Source organism: Entelurus aequoreus, linkage group LG09 (assembly GCF_033978785.1).
Source record: "Entelurus aequoreus isolate RoL-2023_Sb linkage group LG09, RoL_Eaeq_v1.1, whole genome shotgun sequence".
Classification (NCBI taxonomy): Eukaryota; Metazoa; Chordata; class Actinopteri; order Syngnathiformes; family Syngnathidae; genus Entelurus; species Entelurus aequoreus.
The window spans coordinates 25012216-25031040 of record NC_084739.1 but is presented as its reverse complement, the minus strand read 5'-3'; the positions used below and the strand labels follow the sequence as shown (position 1 = coordinate 25031040).

General features: G+C 39.2%; 1 protein-coding gene across 5 annotated transcripts in view; it reads right to left on the bottom strand.

Moving 5' to 3' along the window:
• pde10a (phosphodiesterase 10A) overlaps positions 1-18825 on the bottom strand; it is a 228080-nt gene that overhangs the window by 115210 nt on the left and 94045 nt on the right. For 2 of the 5 annotated variants that reach the window (XM_062058408.1, XM_062058412.1), the window contains exon 1: positions 17043-17413. The exons of 1 other annotated variant lie outside the window; for it this stretch is intronic. In XM_062058408.1, the coding sequence (XP_061914392.1) occupies positions 17043-17106 (64 nt within the window). In that variant the 5' untranslated portion in view covers positions 17107-17413. Of the gene's footprint in view, positions 1-17042; positions 17414-18825 lie in introns of those variants that run through there. 2 more of the 5 variants (XM_062058410.1, XM_062058411.1) reach the window with 2 other exon arrangements.

The following is an 18825-nucleotide window of genomic DNA, read 5'->3' as shown; positions in this document are numbered from 1 at the left end:
GGCATGAAATGTTGGTTTCTTGCAGTGTATTGATTATTGCTGTATCGATTCCCACTGCCATTCCAGAGATGACATGGCGGAAGGAGAGACCTGTGTACAAACATGCAAACACACTGCACAGAGAACGAGAGGACGATCTCCATGGAAATGCAATTTGCATTATTTCCACTTCTTTGGCCCAGGTCGTTAGATGTAAAGGATGGGAGCTGTAAATGTCAAACTGAGATGTAGATAAGACATATCTCTTGGTGTGTGCTCACACACACTGCAGGTCTAAACATTGCAAGTTATTAACTGGAACTTCACTGATATCCATTTTCCATACCTCTTATTGTGTCTAGGGACACAGGGAGTCTATCCCAGCAGACTTCGGGTGAAAGGCAGACTACACACCAGACGTGTTGCCATTTAATTATATTGATGAGAATTCAGAGGATGGTGCCAAATCATAATGCTTGGAGTCAGCATCTTGGTTTGGTGCAAGTGCACCACAACCTCCCGCCCCCAACCTTGACCATCCCCTAGAGGCCCATCAACGATATGGGGTCGTGTTCGTCACTGCACATCTGGCCTGATGCTAAAACGATGGGAAGCTGCTAATGAGAACCACAGCACTCAGATCCTGTGTCGGGTCGTTCCTTGAGCGCCGATATGAGAAGAAGTTGGAAGGGAATATACGCGCTCATGGCCTTTTCCCATCCCCTCAGAAACCAACCCTCCCTGACAAGCTGACAGAGGGGTCAATAGATAGAGGATGCCTTGAGGAGAATGTCATCTGTTTTGCCACTAATATCACGCACTGTGCCCTGGCGCTGATCCAGTCCTGAACAGATTTTTGACATGAAAGGACCCAAGCCAGTTTATTTTCTTCGGCTTGAACTTTTATGTGAAGTTTAAAGCAACAGTAAAGGCAAAACTGTGAAAAGGAAGCCACTGCAGTGATGCATAGTAAACAGATGGGATGGGAGTCTAACAACAACTCACGATTCGATTCAGATTCTTGGGGTGACGATTTAATTCAGAATTCGATTGAAAACAAGTCACAGGATACAAAACATCATCTTTGCTACTGACACGTGACATATAAATAAAACAAATAAGCGCGGAGATGGCCTAAAAAATACATTCTTTAAATAAAAATGTTTTTTATTGATTTTTGAAAACGGGCAACACGGTGGAACATATTTCACAGTGAAATTTTGTAAATGTAAAGTTTTTACTGTAAAATCGACAGTCTACCTAAAACAATTTATATAATTAATCATGAAATCCAGAGGCAAATTCATACATTATTCGCTGTTACAAGCGGCCCTCTGATGGCAGCCATAACTGCGATGTGGCCCTCAATGAAAACAAGTTTGACATCCTAGCGCAAAATGGATTGCACTCACTATTTTGCTCACTAAAAAAATGTAATCCTCTGCGCACACGTTTAGTAGATCAGCTTTGTGGGTGCTATCAAGTTTGCACGTCTTAGTAAAGACAAAACCTTGAGATCAGACCCTTCGTGTTTTGAAGACAATGATTTAGAAACAAAAATAAGTTACAGTGGAACCTTCAAAGTCGAACAAAATCTGTTCTGTATGTAACCAATAAGAATGTATAAAATCCTGACCGCATGGAGTACCCAAAACTTTTAAATACTTGGACATAGTTACTGCACAGCCTCTGCAATAGAAAGCATGTGAGAGCGGTGGTGTCATTATCTGTGTGGAAACAAACAACAGTTAAAAAAAAAATTTAAAAGTGCAATTTAAAATGTGGATGATTTTAATTTATTAGAAAAAACAATGAAGGTTAGTTGCGAGCAGACCAATCTATTTTCCCTAAAATACACATTGAGTTTATAAAGTGTGCTTATCCAATTATTTGATTAATCGATAGATTACTCGATTACTAAAATAACCAATAGCTGCAGTCCTAATCATATGTCTTAGTTGCTGTATAGTTATTAGATCGGTCTGCTTCACTGATCACCATTTTCTTTAAATTCGCATCATAACTCCTCTGTCCACTTCCATCCATCCAGTTTCTAGGGCTTGTCCCTCTCGGGGTCACGGGAGGGGGGGTGGAGCCTATCCCAGCTATACTCGGGCATAAGGGTACACCCTGAGCCTCTGTTATTTGCTCATTTGTCCAACTTCTGAGGACTTTTTTTCTGAACAGGTCTCTGGGTCGTGGCTGGTCACGGTGTATGTGTGAATGATAGGAAGAAAGCTCTACCTCAGAAGGCGTTGGGCGCTCGTTAATCTCTTGACCATGAATAAAATCAGCCTTTTTCATGTACAAAACCCAAAACCAGTGAAGTTGGCACGTTGTGTAAATCGTAAATAAAAACAGACTACAACGATTTGCAAATCCTTTTCAACCTATATTCAATTGAATAGACTGCAAAGACAAGATAGTTAACGCTCAAACTGGAAAACCTTTGTTATTTTTTGCTAAAATTAGCTCATTTGGAATTTGATGCCTGCAACATGTTACAAAAAAGCTGGCACAAGTGGCAAAAAAGACTGAGAAAGTTGAGAAATGCTCATCAAACACTTATTCGGAACATCCCACAGGTGAACAGGCTAATTGGGAACAGGTGGGTGTAATGATTGGGTATAATAGCAACTTCCATGAAATGCTCAGTCATTCACAAACAAGGATGGGGCGATGGTCACCGCATTGTGAACAAATGCGCGAGCAAATTGTCGAACAGTTTAACAACAACATTTCTCAACCAGCTATTGCAAGGAATTTAGGGATTTCATCATCTAATGTCCGTAATATCATGAAAAGGTTCAGAGAATCTGGAGAAATCACTGCACGTAAGCGATGATATTACAGACCTTCGATCCCTCAGGCGGTACTGCATCAAAAAGCAACATCAGTGTGTAAAGGATATCACCACATGGGCTCAGGAACATTTCAGAAAACCACTGTCAGTAACTACAGTTCGTCGCTACATCTGTAAGTGCAAGTTAAAACTCTACTATGCAAAGCGAAATCCATTTATCAACAACACCCAGAAACGTTGCCGGCTTCGCTGGGCCTGAGCTAATTTAAGATGGACTGATGCAAAGTGGAAAAGTGTTCTGTGGTCTGACGAGTCCACATTTCAAATTGTTTTTGGAAACTGTGGACGTCGTGTCCTCCGGAACACAGAGGAAAAGAACCATCCGGACTGTTCGAGGCGCAAAGTTCAAAAGCCAGCATTTGTGATGGTATGGGGGTGTATTAGTGCCCAAGACATGGGTAACTTACACATCTGTGAAGGCACCATTAATGCTGAAAGGTACATACAGGTTTTGGAGCAACATATGTTGCCATCCTAAATATATGAAGGCAATGTTTTCAGCAGGACTTTAACATTGTCACACAAGCATGCTGAGAAGTTATAATCAAGTAAAATAAAGTTTAACTACTGAGGGTTGTTAGCAGAGGTGGGACCAAGTCATTGCTTTGCAAGTCACAAGTAAGTCTCAAGTCTTTGCCGTCAAGTCTCGAGTAAAGTCCCGAGTCAAGACAGGCAAGTCCCGAGTCAAGTCCAAAGTCAAGACTGGAAAGTCTCAAGTCAAGTCCCAAGTCCTGCATTTTGAGTTTTGAGTCCTTTCAAGTCCTTTTAACCACAGACTAATACATTTACACAGATTGTGTATGCTTTTATAACGCTGTATTTATTTATTAAAACAAGTGCATTTGAAACTGCAGGAAAAAAAAATAGTGCTGACATTGCACTTCATAACAGCACAATTGACCAGTCATTTTAAACATTTAACTAATTCCTTTACAGAATTAACACATTTGAAAAAAGCACATCATTATCATTATTTCATGATTGAAGCAAAAAACTTTTTACACTTTTATACAGAAATAAATACCAGCAGCAGTAAAGTTTAGATCCATGAAGGAAAGAAGAAAATGAATGAATGTTTATAACTGAATAAATTTACATACGCATAAACATTAGTTTTCTTTAGTATTATTTTTTTAATGAATTAAGTAACGTTTATGACAACCTTTATTCACAATATAAAATGTGAGCTATAACAGGATAATGCATACATTTATCATTTGTTTTCAAAACGATTACAAAAAAGTTGGACCCCAAAAATTTACTGTGGGACCCCATTTTTATGACTTAATGGGGTTCCTGCGACCCTATTTTGAAAATTCCTAGCGCCAACACTGTCCATCATTACTAAATACTATAACATGCAAAATAAGATATGATTACTACATATTGTTGCATTAGAAGTTTAGATAATACTGACAGAAATTATAAAATAGAAGGAATAAATAGTAAATGACGAGTCCTGCCTTGGATTCTTTCAACATTTCATATTTCTCTCCAGCTTTCATTTTCATTCCTAAAGCATACCAAGCAAAGTGTATGTTTACATATTCAGTAAGTGTGTCAAGAAAAGGGAGAAGGCATGCGGTCAGGACGGAAATGTCCAGCGTGAGCACTTCCTGCTCCAGATTCAGCTTTCTTCATCCAGTTGAGCAAATTGTCGGAAAAAAAAGATTGGGTTTAAGAAAAAAATGCCTAAGAGATCAAGATAGTGTTGACCCTAAATGACCACAGCAGTCCAACAGCGCAGCAAGACGCACACAACGTCGACTACACACAGCTGGAAGTGACTCCTCCTTAGGCTTGTTAGAGGTGCACGCAGGCACATCAACACGTGACAAACCACTCTGCATTAAAGACCTACTGAAACCCACTACTACCGACCACGCAGTCTGATAGTTTATATATCAATGATGAAATCTTAACATTGCAACACATGCCAATACGGCCGGGTTAACTTATAAAGTGCAATTTTAAATTTCCCGGGAAATATCCGGCTGAAAACGTCTCGGTATGATGACGTTTGCGCGTGACGTCACGGATTGAACGGAAGTATTGGGACACCATTGTGTCCCAATACAAACAGCGTCTGTTTTCATCGAAAAATTCCAAAGTATTCTGGACATCTGTGTTGGTGAATCTTTTGCAATTTGTTTAATGAACAATGGAGACAGCAAAGAAGAAAGCTGTAGGTGGGATCGGTGTATTAGCGGCTGGCTACAGCAACACAACCAGGAGGACTTTGAGTTGGATAGCAGACGCGCTATCCGACGCTAGCCGCCGACCGCACCGATGATCGGGTGAAGTCCTTTGTCGCGCCGTCGATCGCTGGAACGCAGGTGAGCACGGGTCGTGATGAGCACATGAGGGCTGGCGTAGGTGGAGAGCTAATGTTTTTAGCAGAGCTCTGTCGAGGTCCCGTAGCTAAGTTAGCTTCAATGGCATCGTTAGCAACAGCATTGCTAGGCTTCGCCAGGCTGGACAGCATTAACCGTGTGGTTACAGGTCCAGGGTTTGGTTCGGTGTCTCTTGATAGTAAAAGTAATAGTAGTATTGTTGATCTTCTGTCTATACTTCCAGTCAGGGGCATGTTTCTTCTGTTTCTATCCGCAGTTAAGCACGATGCTGTCACGTTAGCTCCGAAGCTAAAGTGCTTCACCGATGTATTGTCGTGGAGATAAAAGTCACTGTGAATATCCATTTCGTGTTCTCGACTCTCATTTTCAAGAGGATATAGTATCCGAGGTGGTTTAAAATACAAATCCGTGATCCACAATAGAAAAAGGAGAAAGTGTGGAATCCAATGAGCTGTCACGCCAAATTTCTTCCCTCTACAAAAACCTTCCCTCCCCCATTTACTTCCGTGGTCATGTTTCCTCTTACGTCATTGACAGCGATCGATAGCACTTCGGCTTTGACTGCCCGTCGCTGGAAGGATACTTCGTCTTTGACAGCTGCTGGAATCTGAAGAAATCGATTATTGTTGTTTTTTTTGTACAGGCGCGAAACAGGACAGTCGCGTGCAGGTTAAGGACCCCCGGCAACTTTGTGATTTTATTGGACGCAGCCCCGGAAGTAAATGGGGGAGGGAAGGCTTTTGTAGAGGGAAGAAATTTGGCATGACAGAGCCCTTGTACCTAAATTACGGTCAGAGCGAAAAAAGATACACCCTGGCGTCCTGCACTGCACTCTAATCCTTCACTCTCACTTTCCTCATCAACGAATCTTTCAACCTCGCTCAAATTAATGGGGTAATCGTCGCTTTCTCTGTCCGAATCGCTCTCGCTGCTGGTGTAAACAATGTGCAGATGTGAGGAGCTCTTCAACCTGTGACGTCACGCTACTTCCGGTACAGGCAAGGCTTTTTTATCAGCGACCAAAAGTTGCGAACTTTATCGTCGATGTTCTCTACTAAATCCTTTCAGCAAAAATATGGCAATATCGCGAAATTATCAAGTATGGCACATAGAATGGACCTGCTATCCCCGTTTAAATAAGAAAATGTCATTTCAGTAGGCCTTTAAGTGAACCCTCTTGCATCCAGACCCATTTCAGCGGGGATAAACAACGGTATACATGTCAGCTGCTGCAAAACAAACCAGAGAAAGTACATCCCATTTCTGCATGCTAGTGTGTCACATGGACTGCTCAATGCCATCGCTTTATGTACAGTAGCACAATAATATATATACAGTACTGTTTAAGCCTGAGGGCACCACCAGAATTGTTGTTTCAGCAACGCTACACTGACCATATAAGCATTTCTCTGTCTTTTTAGTAGAAGTCAAGCATTTAGTCTCACCTCTGACTTTCCCTTGAGGGAATGGATGGAACCATATTTAGTAACATTGAAAATATATTTGCAAGTTTAACCAGAAAATACATTTAAGTCTGTCCCGTGTGTGTAATTGTAATTTGCAAACTTGGCCATGACATGACGCATGTGCAATTCCTTAATTATGGGGCAGTAAAAAACAAGAAAAGCAAACAAAATAATGTGAAAAATACTAATTAACTGTCCTCTGCCGCTTCTTTTTGTGGGGGGTTTTCTGCCACAAGGGAGACGGAGTCGCATGTCAGTGCTTATAGATGTGGCAGCATTGTTGAGAAGAGACACAAGTGTGTTCATGTTTCCAAAATTGTCCAAAGGGTCCAGAAAAGTCGCTAGTTGCTTTTTTGAAAAAGATCATCTCAAGGGGGTCTGAATACTAAAAAAACAAAAACAAATTATGTCTAAAACTGAACAAAAACACATTAATGTTATTTGGTAAATAGGAAGTTGATTGGAAATTGATTATACAGAAATTTAAAGACTTTTAGCATTGTTTGTAATACAATATAAGTTTTTGCCTCTTCTTGATCCTTTTCAGACACACACCAGGAGCCTGATTTACTAATATCCAAATATCACATGGTAAACAGCGTGTGCAATCTATAAAATAGTTTGTACTATTAGTGGGTGTGTTGCATGTGATCTATTAAGACTGCGTGTGCAATTGTGAAGTGGTGCAGACCTCCATATTTAAATGAGGATTTTTCCAAGTACTATATGGGCATCATCATGGAGACACTCATTTACTGCACGTTCATGTTATCATGCTCTTATGTTTTCAAACATGCTGGAGACATGTACTACTTTTGATAGGCATTTTAGAAGCAGTCCTGCAGTGCCTCTACATTAATACCACTTTTCGTGGGCTCATTAGTGAGAAGCTGCACTTACGCCGCTCAAAAGGCAAAAAAATGTGTACTTAAATATTTTTTTTTCATATAAGAAATATTTCAATAATATATATTATATGTGATAGAAAACAAACATCATTAACAATACTAAAGGACATCAAAACGCATCAATTGAATTTGTTTTAATCAGCCTCTTAAATCCTCTAGCAGCTATAAAATTATAAAATGATGTTGCTGAATAGACAATATGTCTGATATTTTGTATTTCTGTCAATCCAAAATGTTGACACACACACATAGGACGGAGTCCATCATCTGTCTTTGTAGCGCAAGCATCAATCCTGAAGCCGTGTGTGGAAATCAAATGCAAAATAGTGCTTGCAAAACAATGGTTAGTGTTGATAAATCACATTACCTTTGCTTAAAAAATATATTTGCATCTTCCTTCCCCAGTACTGTGGGCGTTTTGATGATCAGCATATATTTTGCATATTAATGAAGACAGACACGCAAAATGGATTGCACGACAAATTTGCTAAACTGGCAACACTGCTCCCTCCAGCTACATCTTCTTATGCTCTGGCAGACCAGGTCCCTCATGTATCATGCTCGCGTACACACAAAAACCTGCATTACGCCTTTTTTCACTGCAAAATTAACATGTATCAAAACTGGCGTTGACGTGGAAATGCGCGCTGCTTCTCGCCAACTCCATAGCTGCCGTACGCACATTTCAACAGGCTGTGGATACTTTAAAATTCAGGCTCCTAAATTAATTTAGTAGATCCTCCGGCCATACTCTCTCTGATTAGTCAAAAGCTTCTAACTTGACTACAGGGCGCAATGTTTGCTACCAACTTTGAAACAGAGTTGGCTCTCTCTATACACAGCTCTGGACGTGCCAAGCCGCACACGTCTGTGGCGGATTCCAAGTAGATGTAACAAAAAAATTTGCTTGAATTTGTCAGTGCGGACACTTTATGACATCAGAATTTTTACTCGCGTACGATTTGATTGTACATACATATTTAGTAGGAAAGCCACGCAACTGTTGTTACATGAGGGCTCAGTGTGTATGAGGTGTGTTAAGAAGCAAAGTTACGATGCCATTTTCTCTAATTAATATGATTGAAAAAAATAAATCACTTTTTAAAAAGACGTTTAAAGGTCATTTTGGTGCTTACTCTTTGTGCATATACGCTTTACGTCAGCAGCCAAGAGGAGCATTTATAACCTGTAACCTGTTTTGAAAAAGTTTTATTACCATTTTTATACAAAATAATATGTTGCGATAATCACGTTGAACCGAGAACCGATTATGTAAAGAATATATAATATACATAATATAATATATCTGTATATATATTATTGTGTACACATATTATGTATATATTCGTATATATGTTAGATTTTTTTATCGCTATATTAGTCTATTTATACCTGCATTGTTCTTTCCGTCCTTACACTTTCCATCATTGTAACTGAGCTACTGTGTTGAACAATTCCCCTTGTGGATCATTAAAGTTTGTCGAAGTCTAAGTCTAAGTCTAAGTCTAATCAAATCATGAGTTTTTGTGAGTCACAATTCTAAACGACATGCTACATTCACAAACAGTCCAGTTATAATGTGTTTATAAGCGAGGGCGGAAAGGAACATATAACTACTTTTTCAACACATTGGTCATTTATTATCTAGCACAACACAGGAGCGACACAACCAATGTCGTAATAGTAGTAAAGAGCAAACTGCTTGGTCAGCAATAACACCGTTGATGTATGTCAATTGTAGTATAGTACGGAGAGTGCAACACGCTTGCGTTTCAAAGCTTAGTCGTGCAACTGACATTTTAAAGCGCATGCAGAGGTAGATAAAGCCACTGTAAGATGACCACTCATCATACTTCAAATGCACCTTCTGCCATATTGTGGAGCTCATCAAAAGAAACTACATCAGGAGGTTGCTTACAACCACAAGTGTTACTGCCAATGTTTTTTTAACCAGGTGCTAATTAGGGACCACTTTTGCAGACAACACATCCAACGACTATGGAAGACTTGGTCGAGGTGTTAATTGGAACATTTTCAACAATTAAGATAAATGATACAAAGATGCTCTGCCAAGTCTCAAGTGACGTTATGCACAAAGTAACATGAGGCCTCACTGTCTGCTTCATGAAGTCAATATGAGACTAGTCTGTACCAACTTTGGGGTAAAGACAAAGAAGTGTGTTGTCAAATTGCACTAAAAAATGCTTTCAAAATAATGTAACCCTTCCTCACCTTCATAGAGTGCACAATTTGAATATAATAACAATACATTTATTATCCACAAAAGTTGCGGTTGATACAGTATGTGTTTGTTGGAAATGTGGCAAAGGGTGGGAATGAGAAAATACTATTTGTATAAAATGGGTATGGGGTAGGATGGATGACAGTTCACTTGAGATCAAATGGCAATTAAAATAATACATTTAATTTTTCACAATTTTTTCTGATACACCCTAAAATTGTTTTAGGCTTTTGTTGTACAAATAAAAATGGAAAAAACGAACGTCATTAAAAAAATAATAATAATAAATAAACAAACAGCAGCAGACACCAAAACAAATCAATTGCATTTGTTTTAATCAGCCTACTAATTGAATTCAGCAGCTATGAAATGATATTGCTGAATAGATGATATGGCTTTTATATTTATTTTTGACAGTCCATATATGTTGACAAGCATACGTAGGACGGAGCTGCAGCGCGTTCACCTCCTTTTTCACAGCTATTTCTGTTCAATTGCCAGTGTGCATGTGCTAAACATAGATGCAAAACAGAACCGGCAGAACAGTTTTAGTCTTGATAAATAATCCATCCATCCATCCATCTTCTTCCGCTTATCCGAGGTCGGGTCGCGGGGGCAGCAGCCTAAGATTGTGCTGAATTATATGTGCGTCTTCTCCTTCCAGTATATTTTACGTGATATTACCTTAGTTTTGTATTGATTCTATTGTATTTATTTTTAGTGTGGTTTATTTTAGTTATTCTTTTTACTCATGTTTTTATGCCTTAATTTTATTTTAGGTGTGTTTTAACTGCCTCTTGTTGTCTTTGAATTATGTGCCTTTTATTATGCTGTAGTGTTATTATGTTTTTTTTAAAGTGCTCTACAAATAAAGTTGGATTGAATAAATTTGGTATTGGATAAAGCTGTGAAAAAACGAATACGCTTCACGCTTTCGGGTGAAAGTATCATACCTGAAAAATAGGTAGTATGTACACTGTTCAGTTCAGTTCAGTTTCAGTTTATTTCGAACATGCATACAATACAATGTAATTCATCACATATTTCCAGTTGTTTCATTACAGCGTGTCCGAAAAAGAGTAGGAAGAAGCAGAGCTTATATAATCCTACCCGTTTGTATACCATACCAATTGTATCCCATTTCCTCGTTCTCTGTAACAGAACAGTGTACAAATAAATAATATACCATAGTAAGCAAACAAATATTAAATACATAAATAATCTTTGTCTCAATAAAAAGAAAAAAAAGGGTTCAAGATGTTCATCATAATTCTTGTTCTGTGTACATTGAACACTTGTAGTTTGAACAGTCTCTTAAACTGAATTGTTTGATTTATTTGGTTAATCCATTCCATGATTTAATTCCACAAACAGATATGCTAAAGGTTTTAAGTGTTGCACGTGCATACAGATGCTTTAAATTAGATTTTCCTCTAAGGTTATATTTCTCCTCTTTTGTTGAGAAGAATTGTTGTGCATTCTTGGGTAGCAGGTTATAGTTTGCCTTGCACATAATTTTAGCTGTTTGCAAATGCACCAAATTGTTGAATTTCAATAATTGTGATTTAATAAATAAAGGGTTTGTATGTTCTCTATATCCAACATTATGTGTTATTCTAACTGATCTTCTTTGTAACACAGTTAGTGAATGAAGCGCACATTTGTAGTTGTTTCCCCCCCCCTCATTTCTGCAGAATAACTCAGATATGGTAACACTAGCAAGCAGTAGAGAATATGAAGGGATTTTTGGTCTGGAACATGTTTAGCTTTATTCATTATTGACGTGTTTCTTGCTACTTTATGTTGTATAACTGTATGTTGTACTGTAGATGCATGTATTCCCTGGCCTTATTAGCCCATAGAAACATGTTTTGTAGAAATTCTAAAAAAAAATATCATAAAAAAAATAAAATACAAATGTGGCATAGTTGTTAAAATAAAATGTACACCATTTTCCACAAGTGGAATTTCCAGGCATGAACGCTTCGCCATCACTCACATTCCAAGAACACCACATCTCCGAACAGCCTCATTGTGAGACGACTTGCCACTGAAAGGTCACTTAGACTTGACGAAATATCTGGAGTGGCGTGACAAAATATGTACACGCTCATCACAGATACTACTAAACGCAACTTAGCCCTGGGGTGAAGTATATTTTGTACTACGGCTGCACAGTTCAACATCAAACCTAATGGATTTAATCCCAGGAAGCAGTCCAGGAGAGAAAGTAATTGAGGGAGGAAAAATTGGTGACTTTTCAGGGATGTTACACAAGCGTGTCTTCATTTCATCACGTTTGGACTACTGTAACTCCCTCTATGTTGGTATGAACCAGGCCTCAATCGCTCGATTGCAGTTAGTCCAAAATGCTGCTGCTCGCCTTTTAACTGGCACTAAAAAACATGAGCACATTACCCCCATTTTAGCATCCCCAGTTCATTTTAGAATTTGTTTTAAAATACTGTTGTTTGTTTTTAAATCTCTTAACGGATTAGCGCCACAATATATGTCAGACCTTTTAAAAATGTACACCCTCACAAGGTCTCTGAGGTCAGCTGATCAGTTTCTTCTTGTCGTCCCAAAAACCCGTTTAAAATCCATAGGTGATCGTGCATTTTCTGCTGTGGCTCCAAAACTTTGGAACAATTTCCCTATTGTTATTCGGACGGCTCCCTCTTTAATGACATATTTTTCTTCTTTGGCTTTTAAACCAGCATGAGAGTTGTGTGATTTTAGTCTATTTTATTTTCTCTGATGTATTTTATGTATTTACTCTTCTATAGTTAAATGTTTTGGTAACACTTTAGTATGGGGAACATATTCTAAGTAACAAAGACTTGTCCAGGGTGTACCCCGCCTTCCGCCCGAATGCAGCTGAGATAGGCTCCAGCACCCCCGCAACCCCGAACGGGACAAGCGGTAGAAAATGGATGGAAAGACTTAAGGGTTAGGGTTAGGGTTATTGTAGTTTTGTGTTTTGTTATGTAAGAACAGACCATATTCATTAAGTGGTATTAAAGGGAGAATCATTCACAAGAACTTCCTTACTTAGTACTAATAAGCAATAATTCTGGGGTTATTGAGGGAAGACTCTTAGTTAATGGCTTACTGGTTGTATAATAAGTACATGCAGAATAAGGCATTAATAAGTACTTAATAATGACTAATTAAGAGCCAATATGTTACTAATTTGCATGTTAATAAGCAACTAATTAATGGTGAATATGTTCCCCATACTAAAGTGTTACCAATGTTTTATATTACTGACTCTTCTAGTATGTTTGTCTTAACTTCTGTGCAGCACTTTGTGAAACTTCTATTCTTTTTTTAAATGTGCTATATAAATACATTTGATTGGATTGGATTGTATTCACGTTCAGTATTATATTCATGGGTAATGTAATACTTTATTCTATACTTTAATATAAATATTCCAAAACATATTTATCTCCATTGCAGCCTTGTTGCATGCTCCTCCTGAATTCAGAACCAATATGCCCCATTTTGTATTAAAGTACACTGTGAGCAAATATGTTTTTTTAAATGTGCTATATAAATATAGTGGATTGGATAGAATTGGATTCACGTTCAGTATTATATTCATGGGTAATGTAATACTTTATTCTATACTTTAATATAAATATCCCAAAATATATTCCTCTCCATTGCAGCCTTGTTGCATGCTCCTCCTGAATTCAGAACAAATATGTCCCATGTTGTATTAAAGTACACAATAAGCAAATACGTTTTTAAAAATGTGCTATATAAATAAAGTGGATTGTACTGGATTCACAATCAGTATTATATTCATGGGTAATGTAATACTTTATTCTATACTTTAATATAAATACCCCAAAACTAGAGATGTCCGATAATGGCTTTTTTGCCGATATCCGATATTCCGATATTGTCCAACTCTTAATTACAGATTCCGATATCAACCGGTACCGATACATACAGTCGTGGAAATAACACATTATTATGCCTAATTTTGTTGTGATGCCCCGCTGGATGCATTAAACAATGTAACAAGGTTTTCCAAAATAAATCAACTCAAGTTATGGAAAAAAATGCCAACATGGCACTGCCATATTTATTATTGAAGTCACAAAGTGCATTTTTGTTTCACATGTCTCAAAACAGCAGCTTGGAATTTGGGACATGCTCTCCCTGAGAGAGCATGAAGAGGTTGAGCTGGGCGGGGTTGGGGGGCGGGGTTGAGGTGCTGGGGGGGGGGTGTATTTTGTAGCGTCCCGGAAGAGTTAGTGCTGCAAGGGGTTCTGGGTATTTGTTCTGTTGTGTTTATGTTGTGTTACGGTGCGGATGTTCTCCCGAAATACGTTTGCCATTCTTGTTTGGTGTGGGTTCACAGTGTGGCGCATATTTGTAACAGTGTTAAAGTTGTTTATACGGACACCCTCAGTGTGACCTGTATGGCTGTTGACCAAGTATGCATTGCATTCAATTGTGTGTGTGAAAAGCCGTAGGTATTATGTAATTTGGCCGGCATGCATAGGCAGTGCCTTTAAGGTTTATTGGCGCTCTGTACTTCTCCCATCATCCGTGTAACACTACGTACAGCGGCGTTTTAAAAAGTCATACCTTTTACTTTTTGAAACCGATACGATCATTTCCGATATTACATTTTAAAGCATTTATCGGCCGATAATATCGGCAGCCCGATAATATCGGACATCTCTACCCAAAACATATTCCTCTCCATTGCAGCCTTGTTGCATGCTCCTCCTGAATTCAGAACCAATATGCCCCATGTTGTATTAAAGTACACTGTGAGCAAATACGTTTTTTGAAATGTGCTATATAAATTAACTGGATTGGATTGGATTCACCTTCAGTATTATATTCATGGGTAATGTAATACTTTAATATAAATATCCCAAAACATATTCCTCTCCAGGCCCTGTGATGAGGTGGCGACTTGTCCAGGGTGTATCCCGCCTTCTGCCCGAATGCAGCTGAGATAGGCTCCAGCGACCCCAAAAAGGGACAAGCGGTAGAAAATGGATGGATGTATGGATATTCCTCTCCATTGCAGCCTTGTTGCATGCTCCTCCTGAATTCAGAACCAATATGCCCCATTTTGTATTAAAGTACACTATGAGAAAATAAGTTTTTTGAAATGTGCTATATAAATAAAGTGGATTTGATTTAATTGGATTCACGTTCAGTATTATGTTCATGGGTAATGGTAAATGGTAAATGGGTTATACTTGAATAGCGCGTTTCTACCTTTAAGGTACTCAAAGCGCTTTGACACTATTTCCACATTCACCCATTTACACACACTTTCTCACACTGATGGTGGGAGCTGCCATGCAAGGCGCTAACCACGACCCATCAGAGCAAGGGTGAAGTGTCTTGCTCAAGGACACAACGGACGTCACGAAGTTGGTGGAAGGTGGGGATTGAACCAGGAACCCTCAGGTTGCTGGCACGGCCACTCTCCCAACCGCGCCACGCCGTCCCCAAAGTAATGTAATACTTTATTCTATACTTTAATATAAATATCCCAAAACATATTCCTCTACATGGCAGCCTTGTTGCATGCTTCTCCTGAATTCAGAACCAATATGCCCCATGTTGTATTAAAGTACACTATGAGCAAATACGTCTTTTGAAATGTGCTATATAAATAAAGTGGATTGGATTGGATTCACGTTCAGTATTATATTCATGGGTAATGTAATACTTTATTCTATACTTTAATATAAATATCCAAAACATATTCCTCTCCATTGCAGCCTTGTTGCATGCTCCTCCTGTATTCAGAACAAATATGTCCCATGTTGTATTAAAGTACACAATGAGCAAATACCTTTTTTCAAAAATGTGCTATATAAATAAAGTGGATTGTACTGGATTCACAATCAGTATTATATTCATGGGTAATGTAATACTTTATTCTATACTTTAATATAAATACCCCAAAACTAGACATGTCCGATAATGGCTTTTTTGCCGATATCCAATATTCCGATATTGTCCAACTCTTAATTACCGATTCCGATATCAACCGACACCGATATATATACAGTCGTGGAATTAACACATTATTATGCCTAATTTTGTTGTGATGCCCCGCTGGATGCATTAAACAATGTAACAAGGTTTTCCAAAAAAAAACAATTCAAGTTATGGAAAAAAATGCCAACATGGCACTGCCATATTTATTATTGAAGTCACAAAGTGCTTTTTTTTTTTAACATGCCTCAAAACAGCAGCTTGGAATTTGGGACATGCTCTCCCTGAGAGAGCATGAGGAGGTTGAGGTGGGCGGGGCGGGGTAGAGGTGGGGGGCTGCAAGGGGTTCTGGGTATTTGTTCTGTTGTGTTTGTGTTGTGTTACGATGCGGATGTTCTCCCGAAATGAGTTTGTCATTCTTGTTTGGTGTGGGTTCACAGTGTGGCGCATATTTGTAACAGTGTTAAAGTTGTTTATACGGCCACCCTCAGTGTGACCTGTATGGCTGTTGACTAAGTATGCCTTGCATTCACTTGTGTGTGTGAAAAGACGTAGGTATTATGTAAGCGGGCCGGCACGCAAAGGCAGTGCCTTTAAGGTTTATTGGCGCTCTGTACTTCTCCCATCGTCCATGTAATACTACGAACAGCGGCCTTTTAAAAAGTCATACATTTTACTTTTTCAAACCGATACCGATAATTTACAATATTACATTTTAAAGCATTTATCGGCCGATAATATCGGGCTGCCGATATTATCGGACATCTCTACCCAAAACAAATTCCTCTCCATTGCAGCCTTGTTGCATGCTCCTCCTGAATTCGGAACCAATATGCCCCATGTTGTATTAAAAGTACACAATGAGCAAATAAGTTTTTTGAAATGTGCTATATTAAATAAAGTGGATTGGATTGGATTCATGTTCAGTATTATATTCATGGGTAATGTAATACTTTAATATATATATCCCAAAACATATTCCTCTCCATTGCAGCCTTGTTGCATGCTCCTCCTGAATTCAGAACCAATATGCCCCATGTTGTATTAAAGTACACAATGAGCAAATAAGCCTGCTGCTGTGTCCCCACCCTGCATCAATGTGTCATTCATAAAGTTAAGTGCGCCAATTGGGCTCACATGAGGAAAGACGTCAAAAAAATGTGCAGGATGCGTTTGCACGGAACTGTTGCTGCGAACATTCTGTGTAACTGTAGCATCACCGTGACGTTAATAAAGTGTACCTACTTGCACCCAGGAAGCAGTCCGTGAACCTTCTGAAACAGCTTGTCGAAGACGGTCCATCTTCCATGTCGGACCGTGAGCGCAAACTGAGAGAGGAAGAAAGTGCGCTTCTGAGGAGCGAAGCCCAATAAAAATATAATAATACAAAAAAAAAAAAAAAAAATACTGCGGGGTCCTAAATGTAGGAAGGGGCGAGGAGGGTCCCGTGCTGCCCCTCCGCCGCCTCCGCCCGCTCACCTCCACCGGCGCTATGACGCAGCACCGCTGGCCGAGGTGTAGCTCCGGTCGGTCCGCCTCCTCGGCGTCTATCCGCGCGGTGGATGAGCAGGAGCAGACTGGCTGGGCGAGCACAGGCGACCGCGCAGGGAGCGCAGTCAAATACACGCGCACACGCATGTACGCGCCCGCGTGAACACGTGCACGGGGAGAGAGAAAGCGCGGGGCGTCAAGTCGGCCGTGCGCACACGTTTTCCGATCACTCCATTTCAAAATAAAAGGAAGGCTTTTTTTTTCTGCTTCTTGGTGAGCATTGCTTGGATAAGGATGATTAATGAGGTTTGGGGACTCGCAAATGTGTACTCTTGAAGCACGTTTTAATCATGATATTAGGATATCTAAAAAAAATAGAAGGCAAGTAGCAATCGAAAGTTCTGATATTGTGCAAACTTTACGTTTTAACGATATTTCAAAAATATGTGTAGGGATTAGTGTTGTCCCGATACCAATATTTTGGTACCGGTACCAAAATGATTGTTATACTTTTCGGTACTTTTTGATACTTTCCTAAATAAAGGGGACAACAAAAATTGCATTGTTGGCTTTATTTTAACAATAAATCTTAGGGTACATTAAAAATATATTTATTATTGCAAGTTTGACCTTAAATAAAATAGTGAACTTACAAGACAACATGTATTTTATTAGTAAGTAAGCAAACAAAGGCTCCTAATTAGTCTGCTGACGTATGCAGTAACATATTGTGTCATTTATCATTCATGAGGGACAAAATGTAAAAAATTATTATTAATCTACTTGTTCATTTACTGTTAATATCTGCTTATTTTCTGTTTTAAAGGCCTACTGAAACCCACTACTACCGACCACGCAGTCTGATAGTTTATATATAAATGATGAAATCTTAACATTGCAACACATGCCAATACGGCCAGGTTAGATTAGTAAAGTGCAATTTTAAATTTCCCGCAAAATATCCTGCTGAAAACGTCTCGGTATGATGACGTTTGCGCGTGACGTCACGGATTGTAGCGGACATTTTGGGACACCATTGTGGCCAGCTATTAACTCGTCTGTTTTCATCGCAAAATTCCACAGTATTCTGGACATCTGTGTTGGTGAATCTTTTGCAATTTGTTTAATGAACAATGAAGACAGCAAAGAAGAAAGCTGTAGGTGGGAAGTGGTGTATTAGCGGCCGGCTGTAGCAACACAAACACGTAGCCGGTGTTTCATTGTTTACATTCCCGAAGGATGACAGTCAAGCTTTACCATTGGCCTGTGGAGAACTGGGACAACAGAGACTCTTACCAGGAAGACTTTGAGTTGGATACGCATGCTTGTGGAGAACTGGGACAACAGAGACTCTTACCAGGAAGACTTTGAGTTGGATACGCATGCTTGTGGAGAACTGGGACAACAGAGACTCTTACCAGGAAGACTTTGAGTTGGATACGCATGCTTGTGGAGAACTGGGACAACAGAGACTCTTACCAGGAGGACTTGGAGTTGGATACGCGCTACCGTGAGTACGCAGCTGCGGCTTCCAAAC